The sequence below is a fragment of the Cyprinodon variegatus genome, unplaced genomic scaffold, assembly GCF_000732505.1.
Source record: "Cyprinodon variegatus isolate N-32 unplaced genomic scaffold, C_variegatus-1.0 Scaffold777, whole genome shotgun sequence".
In the NCBI taxonomy this organism is placed as follows: Eukaryota; Metazoa; Chordata; class Actinopteri; order Cyprinodontiformes; family Cyprinodontidae; genus Cyprinodon; species Cyprinodon variegatus.
The window spans coordinates 352,545-363,824 of record NW_015151230.1 but is presented as its reverse complement, the minus strand read 5'-3'; the positions used below and the strand labels follow the sequence as shown (position 1 = coordinate 363,824).

General features: G+C 37.7%; 1 protein-coding gene across 1 annotated transcript in view; it reads right to left on the bottom strand.

The window, feature by feature from the left end:
• Positions 1-11,280, bottom strand: part of tgm1 (transglutaminase 1) — a 52,950-nt gene that overhangs the window by 29,724 nt on the left and 11,946 nt on the right. The window contains exons 2-3 of the mRNA XM_015396133.1: positions 2,720-2,991; positions 2,455-2,646 (exon numbers count right to left, since the gene is read on the bottom strand). Coding sequence (XP_015251619.1) covers positions 2,455-2,646; positions 2,720-2,990 — 463 coding nt within the window. The 5' untranslated portion in view covers position 2,991. The remainder of the gene's footprint in view (positions 1-2,454; positions 2,647-2,719; positions 2,992-11,280) is intronic.

Here is an 11,280-nt window from a genome sequence, read left to right as displayed (position 1 = left end):
GTTCCCATTGATTTAGCTTGGAATGCGGGGAGAATGGCGCTAGGCTTACCGCACCGTGACGTCACTGCTGGAAGATGGCAGGAGGGAGGGGCTACTATATTTGGGGGAAAATGGCCGCTCACAGACTCAGTGATCGCAACGAAAAATATTCTTTTTATTCTTTTACTGATTAACGCTTAATCCATTAAATCACTGCAAATGTATTGTTTTAGGTACCGGTATAAATAATGATCCAATGATTATTCCTGATCACCAGAGTTCTCCTTTAATGTTTGAAACCCTTTAAACACGGCCGGCCTGTTACAGGGCCTAGCTCATGTTTATCTATTCATAGAAATGGCCAAAACACAGTCACATGGTGTTTCATCCACACGCCTTTCAAATGGCGCTTTAACATTTATAAAACATGTTTCAGAACATTTTTTTAGTTTTTCTTCTATAGCTGTGTAAACAAATAAAATGAGATTTAAAATTCCACCTGGCATGTGTGACTCTGCAGGAGTACTGCAACAGCAGGTATTCATTTTTAGCCCCGCCCCCTAATGGCTGCCATCAGTGGAAACTAGAGGCTCAGACTTTTCTAGGGAGGTCAGAGGTCATTGTGCCATTTCAGGTGATGCGTTATATAAGCTGCTCTGTTATTCTTATTTTCTATTCAGTTTGGTGCTTTTATTGGTAAATTTAAATGAACTAACGGCTAAATCTGAGGAGCAAAGGCTTTGCCTCATGCTGAAGGTCTCTAATAATGGAAATCAGATCATTTATCTGACCAGATTCCCTTTTATGAGTCGAAAAACGCATTTTTTTATAATTTGGCCAGTTTTGCCCCTGTGCTGAAATCCCATTTCCTCCTAGCACTCTGCCCATTAAAACCTTTGTGGAACAAACATGCTTCAGCTGATTCAGTCCAAATTAGCTTGATTTATAATCAAGATGTGGATCTATAAAGTCTGAGGGTTTAACCAGAGTTTCTAATGAGCTTTCATGCTGTTTTTCAGTGATTATTTTGGATAAAAATGTGGCAAGGCTAAATATTTTTTTTTTTTGTTTGTTTAATAACCTATAAATCAGACATGGTGACATTTAAAATAGCAGTTCCACCTGAAAATTATTCCTCAATGGCTTTCTGTCACACAAATACAAACAATTGTTTTTCCAATTTATAGTTTAGGAGCTGAACTTAATTTCATTCACACGTATAATTTCAGGCAGAATTTGCCCCTAAGACCATCTGAGCTTTAGGGTTTAAAATCCAAAAATAACATAAAATAAGTGGAGTTAAAGGTCCATATAGTTTCAAATGTTTTCTATGGTGTGTATTTATGTTTAGCCGATTCAAATAGAATCCAGTCCGACACAGAACTAGTGAATGGACTCTGCATGTTTGAAATCTCATCAGTGTAAATCCAGCTGTTCTATGGTGGCCTGTGAGGTCTTTCACAGAATATTTCTCCCACAAACAGCATCCTGAAGATGGAGCAAAGAACAAGGCAGGATTACAGCTGGAGAACCAACTGAGACGCGGCCGTGTCCTGAACCGACACGGACAGGAAAGGATTTTTCAAAGAACCAACAGAATCCTACTGTAACTCTTCTGAAGCTGCAGAGATTCACAGTTCAGGTGTTTGAAAGTTTGAACCAGCAGAGCATCCAGCAGCCCTGTTTCTAATGGAAGAGTGGCAGATGGTTTGGACCTGTGTGCAAAAAAACTTTACAGACCCAAAAGAGACATGCAGACGAAAGTGGAGACCAATATAACTGAACTATATGCTGAAAATATATCTAAGGACATTAAAGACTTGGAATGATCCAGATTCTGTTCAGTCTAGTTCTAGGCCATCAGCCTTTCTTTTCTCTCTAAGCACTGATTCCTCACTGCAAAAACCATCTAAAAATGAGAGAAAAATGTCTTAAATGAAGTGTATTTACCATTATTTTGAGTAGGTAAATAAGATAATTAGATAATATTCACTTGAAATAAGAATTGTGTTTTCTTATTTTAAATGTGAATTGTCTTGTTCCATTGGCAAAGTGTCTCAATTACTTCCTCAATTCAAGAAAAAAAGTCTTTATCGCATGAAAAAATGACTTATTTAGATTTTTTGCAGTGCTGCTTAACTGCTAATGAATAAAAGGTCACTAAAAATCCATGCTAACAAGAAAAATTATCAACTATTTTGCAAAAAAATGTAAATCTCTCAAAAACATACCCAAAAGATGCATTAAATGGTGATGCTACAAAGTGCTGCTTGATGCACTGTGCAGAAAAACATCTCATATATATGTGAATTTTGAGCAGTTGTATTATGCTGGACTCTAATTACTAATTATGGGACTTCTGACATCATTTAACTGTAAAACAAGAAGAACAATAATCAAGCCAAACAGCCCCTAAGGTGTGAATAGTTTTGAAAAGGCACTGAAAAGTTCAGAGTAGGGATTTATCTCACTGACCTGTTTTCAGTTCAAGATGGAGTTCATCTGTTTGGGGGTCAAAAGGTCTGGATAAGGTTATCCACATCTGGAAGGTCTGCCCTCTGCGGATGATGAAGCTGTCGCTCTGGTAGAGGTTAGTGTGATGCTCCACCAGGTTCTCTCCTGTTTTACTTTTCATCAGATCTATTGATCGGACTTTCAGAAGGAGCTCTGTGGAAGCAAACCTCAGACTTTAAAGTGGATCTGTCTCTTTTGTTTTAACTGGTGTGTGTTCTCCTATTACCGTTTAGATTGCCCTCTCCGTTCGTCTCCTCCTCTTTCTCTGGCTCATCAGTCCCTGTGACCACAGTTTCCGTCAAATCGTCGTCACTCGGCTGTTTATAACAGCATGGACACGCCTTACGGAGCCAGCGTCGGCAGGCGCCCTCCTCCGTTTTTTCATCCTCCACCGTTTCTTCTTTTTCCACCTCAACATTCTCCACAAATGGGAAAGTGACAGTTGGGAAGCGTCCTACTTCAGTTCTGTCTCTGACTTCAGGAATCGCTGCCGGCATCCTGAGAAGAAAACATTTCCTCAATGTCATTAGATAGACAGGCGGCTGAAGATTCCCAGTCATCCAGGTCACAGTCATTCAAAAATAGTTAAAATCAATCCTCTGGACTTTGTTTCCAGGTTTGAAGACGTTTCTCTTCCATCCAGGAAGATTTTTCAATCCAAAATGTCAGAAATAGCGTTTAGTTCCAGGTTTTATCCAGCAGCCCAACAAAGCCTGGTTTTAGTTTAGAAAACATGCAAATAGAAACGGATGAACGGGTCCCCCCCTTTGGAATGGGGGTCGTTTGGCTTCTTTGTTAGCCTGCAATGCCCCATACCTGTCTATGTCTCTGAAAGGGGGGTCATTAGAGGGAATTGTTGGCCTGGCTGAACAGGTGAGGTCTTCTGTTCTCCACAGGGGAAAAAACGACCCCCATTCCAAAAGGGGGGGACCCGTTCATCCGTTTCTATTTGCATGTTTTCTAAACTAAAACCAGGCTTTGTTTTTGGTCCACTCTATAAAACCTGGAACTAAACGATATTTCTGACTTTCTGAATTGAAAAAGTTTCCTGGATGGAAGAGAAACGTCTTCAAATTTGGAAACAAAGTCCAGAGGATTGTTTTTTAAAACTTTTTTGGAATTAGAAAGTCACTAACTTCCTAAAAAGTAAGCAGTGATCTTCTTGTGGATGAAAACTGCAGAGCATAATTTTCATTGCTGTTCCAGGCACAGCTGATGCTCCAAACCATCACATCTGATTAAACTACAGGAGTTAACGATTCTAATTTGTTGTCCAATTAATTTCTGGAGAGAGGAAATTGGCTTTTCTTCTGTGCTGCGGCAGGGATCAGCTTCATTTTTAAGTCTTTCCATTAACGCCCTGTCCTCTGATATGGACTGACAGCATTATTAGAGAAGACTCCGATATCAAATGTTTTACTGGAAGGAAGAAATGCTGAATGGATACAACTGCATCCTCTGCATGAAGGTCAATACAAACCAGCCAAACTTATTCTGCTAAAATATAAATTAAAAGCTTGAAATGTATGGAAAAAAGGAGAATTCCTTATCTAAATAAAGTTTGGTTATGTTTTACGACTAGATGTATTTTCTAATATTTCTGAAGCGCCAGCTTATCTGAAAGCAGAGGAGGAATCTAAAACAAACCCAGTTTCTCCAGTTTTTCATAGAGAGCCTGAGATTCATCGATTGACTTATTTTCCTCTGATGATCCAGAATTGATGAAAAAACTGCTCTGCTCTAATCTCTCCGTTAAACTGCACCAAGGCTTTTTTTAAATGTTGATATACCTTAAAGATGAGCAGATCTAAAATGGAAAAAAAGGTAGCGCATTTTATGGAACAATCCCATCACGTCTCTAGAGGATCTTTTCTGTTTTGCTTGTTTTTGTGAAATAATCCACTTGTTACTCTATCAGGACAGAGACAGTCTCTCTGCACAGGATAATTGGTATTTCAGTGAACATATAATGGATGGCATTCACAAATCTGCACACATTCATACAGTAGAAAGATTGATAGCAATTTAGGATATATACAAATCTGGGAGGAGGAAACTTTTCTTATACAGAGTCTACCAGCACACCCAAGTTGTTAAATAATAATTAGCTGTCTAAAAGCCTAGGGGTTCCACAGAGGTAATGCATGGGGGCTGCGATAATTGACCTTCCAAAAGTTTTGGTTGATTAGACTTTTTATATATTCCCTCCTGCATTTTTTCCCCATTAATTGAAATGTCTTTAAATCCACATTAACATGAATCCAACAGACTGTAGTAAACAGATAAATGGAGGCAGAAGATGTCTTTCAATCATCAATGCTCACATTCAGAGACACACAGGAGCTCTTTCAAGCTGGGCACCGTTTCATTCACAACACCTGTCCCATCAACCAGGAATCAGAAATACTTTAATAATCCCAGGGAGGGATTACTTTAGTTACATTACTCCATCTGTAATAGAGTGACTATAGGAGCAGTTTGATAGAACTCTATTTATATAATTAGGGGTCCCTGCTCCATCGCCATCAGTGTGGGGCCCTTGGCCTGGAAAACATTAAGGACCTCTGATCTACACTATAGAATGATAGCTTCTAGCCAAATACTATAGGAATTATATAAAAGTATATAAATCCAGATGATTAGCATCTCCTGACAAATGCAGAGCCATCCAGAATATCTTCCTGTTTCTCTGATTGAATCAAACCCTTGCAGGTTTAAAACAGCTTGGTAAGTAAAGTTAAAAAGTAAGGAATAATAAAGCTTAGTATGCATATATTTTTGCTGGGAGGTCATTTTCTGTGCATGTAGATAGATAATGCATAAATATGTGGCTATTCTTTTTCTGGATTGTTTTACTACTACCCTGACTGTATAAACCTTAGAATCATTTTAACGTTCAGTAAAAGCTTCTGTTAAAAAAAGGAAAGCCAACATTACAGTGACTCAATTTTAATAGTTTACTGTTGTAGCTTTCAGTTTGGTTATTTTTTAAACATTTCATAAGACTGAAGGCCAATGTGAGACGGTTCAAAGAAACACCAGAAAAACTAAACTTAAACATGAAAAAAGTAAATCCTGCAAAATTTTAATAGAGATAAGATCCCTCGTATCATGCTCCAAAGACTGTCCTCTCATTGATATAAAAATGTTCACCTTCAGTTTTATCTTGTTTTGTTTGAATAATAGTCAAAAGTATGTTCAAAAATGTCTTTTTCTAAATCAAATAATTCCTCCGAGTTCAGTCTTGCATTTTTTGCTGGAATGTATTCAATGCCTTTCTTCATCCCTCTGAGGGTTAAGTCAGAGTGTGTAAAACACAGACTATATAGTTTGTTTTTAGACATGATCATGAACCCCTAACCAGTCAAGAGACACGACAACAAATCAAGACCAACAGATCTAACAAAACATGTGATCCACTGCTGCATCATTCAGTGTTCTACTGTTATAGCTGACCGTCTGCAGTGCAGCTGGTGTCATGGAGATATGACTGTAGCAGCACACTGCTGGGATTGGCTACCTGGACTCTGGGCTCACCTTTTACCTGCAGGTCTCTAAATGGAGCAGCAGAGAATCTACTGACCAACCACGGCTGCTGATCGACTGCTTGGCCCTAAAAAGGCTCCGCTTATGGACAGCATGCTGGCCCCATGTGCTCCTGCTTCTGTTTCACAGATCTTTTGACACATCTTCTGTTCAAGAATTGGACATAAACCCTTTATTTTAACATCTTCATAGTGATTTCATGTAACATCCCTCCTGCTAACTGTGGGCATAACAGGGCCATGTGTTCATACAGGGTTAATGTAAAGTGATTTTACATACAGACTTATTATATAAATGTAGAATTTGTTTTGCTTTAAAGAAATGTATGTGAGGATCTGCAAAATTCTTAAAGCTTCATTGGTTTACCAACAATATCTATTTAATATTTCTCATGTAATGGTTTGTCTAATGTATATTTCAACCTTAAATTCATGCTGTACACTTAAAAGGTTGAGTAAAAAAATTTGAAAACTAAATGTTGCGGAGAAAAACCCACGGATCCACTTTTGTTCCTCATTACAAACTTCTCCCATATGTTGGGTTTATAACCTGTGGCAGCCAGGCTTGGCTTGAGCTGGAAGAAAGAACTTTTTTATTGTTGTTGTTGCTTTGTTTCTCATTTAAATGTGTGGTAGATAAGCATCCGGGTGACGGGGTGTCATGGGAGGGAGGCAAAGGAGAAACTGGCACAGAGTGCATCTTGGTAGATGGTTATGTCGAATAGTAGAATAGTTTTCTGGATCATTTTTAGAATGAAAGTTTCCTGATCTGTAGCCGACACCCCATGCCCAAGTGGTTATTAGCTGTAGAAATCCAAATATAGATCGAACTTCCCTCCAGATGAAATCACTTCTGAATTTGCAATGTTGTAAGTCAGATGCAGAGAAAATTTGGAGAGAAGATAAAAATGTCTTGTGCATTTTTACGTATTTGCTAAAGTTATATGTCTTTAGATCTTTGAAGAAACGAGAAGAAAAATAGAAAATAAAGAAAGCAAAATAAAGAAGAAATGATTCATTCTGGTGTTCTCAGAAACTGCCTTCACCTATGGCCATTAGTAAAGCTATAATTAGTGTTGCACCGATACCAGTATCGGTCGGGCCCCCGATCCAGCACTAAAATGGTGGTATCGTTATCAGCGAGTACCAACCAATAGGGCATCGATACCATCTTGAGATCCAAAAGTTTCTTCAACTATTGTCCCCCATTCCAGGTAGGCAATATAAAGTTCTACTGGATTCAATTTGTTTTAGTCTGTTTCCAGCTTCACAAAGGAAGGCAGCAGCTGGACATGAAGCCATGATGGTGATTATTTTACATCCAATACTGCACAGCCAGGTATCAGGTATTGGTATCGGGACCAAAAAATGGCAAGTCCAAGTTTTAGTTTCATTTATTCATTTTATAGTAATAGTGTTGTTTATCCTGCACTTGCTGCTATTGCACTTCTGATTAGACATAAACTGCATTTTGTTGCCTTGTACCTGAACCTGTCTAATGACCTTTAAATCTAATCTAATCTAAAAACTTCACAGCCACTGTAGACTTTACTGGTTTATTAAACAGTCAACATAAGTTTATTTGAATAATATAGAAGAGTTTTTGGATTTTTGCAATAAAATTCACGACATAGATTGATGACATATAGGCAGCTTTTTCCCAGTCTTTAGTTCTGTTAATTATAAGGATGTTCAAATTGACATGAATAAGTATAAAATAGACATCCTATATATATATATATATATATATATATATATATATATATATATATATATATATATATATATATATATATATATATATAAGATGTAGATCTGTAGGCTTAATAGAAATGTATGTTTAACACCAGCTTGAAGGATCTTTTTTTTATTTTTTTACAGTGTCCTGTCTGGCAATGTGGCAATAAGAATAATTGTCTTGATGCCAAAAGGAGCCCAACAGATTTTACTTTCACAATTGGAGCAGTATGGCATTTACCATATTGCTCCACTTGTTTCATGCATATAAATTGCTTTATTATAATTATGCAGGGAGTTTTACAGTTTATATGGACACTGCAATATAAGTAGAGCAGAAAAACAGAAGAAGAAGAAGGAAAATAAGAAAAAAAAGAGAAAAGATGAAAGAAAGAGGAGATAGAAAGGAAGGATCTTTTCAAAACCTGAATATTTTCCTAGAAAACAAGCCTGATCAGTCTGCATATTCTAGTATGTAGCATACGTCAGCTGTACATCAGGTACTATGAGAATCAAACTTTTCAAGTTGCACAGGTTTATCTTTCAGTGTTTTTCACATGGTGTCCATGTTTGTCCCATTTCTGAAAAGATTAAAGCAATCTACTACAGGTTGTAATACAGCTAGTTGGTATTCAGTGACAATACTTCACAAGAAGCACCGATTGTTTGTGGCTTTTAACATATTTACCAGATGATAGCCGTAATTTGATAGTGAGACCATTTTAACATCTGATTTTTTCTGTAAAAATAGAATATTTAAAGCTTAACACATTAAAATCAGCTTCTTTACAGAGGGAGGTTAAAACAATAAATGATTTGAGTCTCACTCTGCCTGCTTATAACCAACAAGGTATTTTGTCTTCCTGTGTCTGACTCGTCTTGACCGACTCTTGAACCAGCTGAAAGTATTTCCCACACAAGCGAAACATTCCTCTGAAAATGTGACAACCAACAAGGTTGAGGTGAGGCAAGGAGAGCCACAATGAGTTCACGGCTTATTCATAAGTCATTCCAGCAGCCAGAATTGAGAATTTGCGAGCATGTGCTGCAGGAGGAAAGGGAACGTCTCCTCCCAGCTCAGGATTGTGCTGTTTTGCTGACAGACAAGTGGAGTAGCAACCTGACAGAAAAGCAATCTTCCAAACAGGACAGAGAAAAGCCTGAAGGAAACACAACAAATAGCTGACATTGGATCAAAATATTCAGGTCCCAGTTTGGTCCTCCAGGAGATATGCATTAAAAGTTAATAGTAGATACTCTATGTAGACAGGGGCGGATTTAGGAAATGTGGGGCCCTGGACAAAGACAGGCAGGGGGCCCTCTGAATGGAGAAGACATCATACAGAGCCATTGTCCAGATAGAGAAATGTTACTAGAATAGACATCCATTATCTGTTCTAGGTTCTGTCCATCTCTTCTTGTCCCTTTTCTTCTTGTTTTTTTTGTTGTAAATTAGCAGCTTCAGTAACGGTAGCTCACTGTTGTTGCTTGTCTTACTCTCATGTTATTAACGTTACTTTACAAAGTGGACCTATTTACAATAGCCTGCGTATAACTTGTCTAAACTTTAAAGCTGATTCTTTTATTGCATTTTTTCTGTCTATATAGTTTTTATCGGACAATGAAATGTATGGGTAAAAATCCAAAAAAACAAGACCAGGAGATCCCAGGAAGGAAACACACATCAGGATCGAAGCATTGAGGAGAAACCAGCACTGAGGCACAGAAGATGTATATTAGGCTACGTTCACACTGCAGGCCTTGATGCTCAATTCTGATTTTTTTGTGAAATCCGATTTTTCTGCGTTGCGATTCATATTTCCAAATATATGCGACTTGTATGTGATCTCCTGTGTGAACTGCAGTCATACAACACAGTGTCCCGCATACGCAGTAGAGGATGCGATGACATCACAGGCCAGAGTGCTCTGTGTTTACAGTGCCGGAGCGCATCTAGCAATCTCCTCCAACCATAAAAACTCAATCTTTTCAATATGTTTAAACATAAATACTGCTCTCCGCATCATCATCTGCCATGGTTGTTGTTTTTCTTGCTGCTTCTGTGTAGCAAGACAAAGAATATTGACCTTTGTCGGGTATTAATGACGTTCAGGTCGGATTCATCCGACCTGGCCGTTCAGACGCAGGTCTCATTTGAAAAGATCAGATTGGTATCGGATTCAGGACCACAGAGCCAAGAGGCCTGGGTCGCATTGGAAAAAATCGGATCTGTGTCGTTCAGACAGCCATGAAAAGATCAGATTCAGGTCAGATATGGGAAAAAAATTCTGATTTGGGTCACCTCAGGCTGCAGTGTGAACACAGCCTTAGATACAGAAGAAAGGCTCGGGTAATCAGCTAACAGGGAGCAGGTGTGGATGGAAGCAACTAGAAGGTACAGGAAAGGAGACTGGCAGTAGGGGGCAACAGAGAGCAACACAAAACTGTTTAAATAAAACAAGAAAACAACTAGAATTGAACAGGTTGCAGATAGATTTGCACAAATAAGCTATTTCACATCTGTGAACCATTTGGAACTCAGGAGCCAGAAGCTTTAGCAGAGCTGATAAATGCTCTCATACCACCAAGATTTATATCCTGGCTTCCAGTGAAATGAGGAATCTGGTTCAACATTCTGGGTCTGATCCAGGGCCCTTAAACGTTCTGAGTATTTATTGCAGCTTGTGATTAAAACACTCTGCTCCTTTCAGTCTTCAATGTTCCTCGTAAAATGCTAAATGGTGCAGGACTTTTTTAAACTATGGATCAGTTTGAAGATGCAACCAGGAGGATTTATTTAAAAAAAAAAGTAAAATTCTTATTTCCACCACACTATTATGTCATAATTTTATCTGTTATCATTTTTTAAAATGAATCTTGATAATTCATGTAACTTATTGTGTATTATACTTTACTCTGCCATGGTTGCTTTGTATATAAACTGAACTCACTTCATGTGTTTTATTCAGCTTTCACATTTAAATTAGAAATTTAAATTATTAAAATAAGCTGACAATATGATCTTATGGCATCTTATTTTAATTTAGGTAAAACACTGTTTAAGAAATGTTTGTGAACTCAACAGTCTTACTCATCAGTGGATAAAATCATTTTCTATCAATATAATTCTTGTTATTTGTTTGAGAAACTTAATAAGTTAAACTCTGACCACTGAGCTCCTTGCTTTTCATTACTTTATAAATTGACAGATATTCTTTTAATTCAAAATTATGTGAAATTTTTGGACATTCCACTTTTTAAAGTATAAAACATGTTTGTTTATCATAAAGATTTGTTCCTGGTTTCAGATATAGTTTTGACCAATCAGATGGCTCTTCATTCTTATGATCTCACTAATTTTCTGGTTCTAATTCTTTTATGTTTGTGTGATTGACACTTTTTTTTTCTTTCCTTCTGATAGCTCCTCTGCCTAATTTCCCCCAACACTGATGGAGAGATTTCTGAACAGCACTTTATTACCAGAGAGAATCTCTTCCTTCTTTAT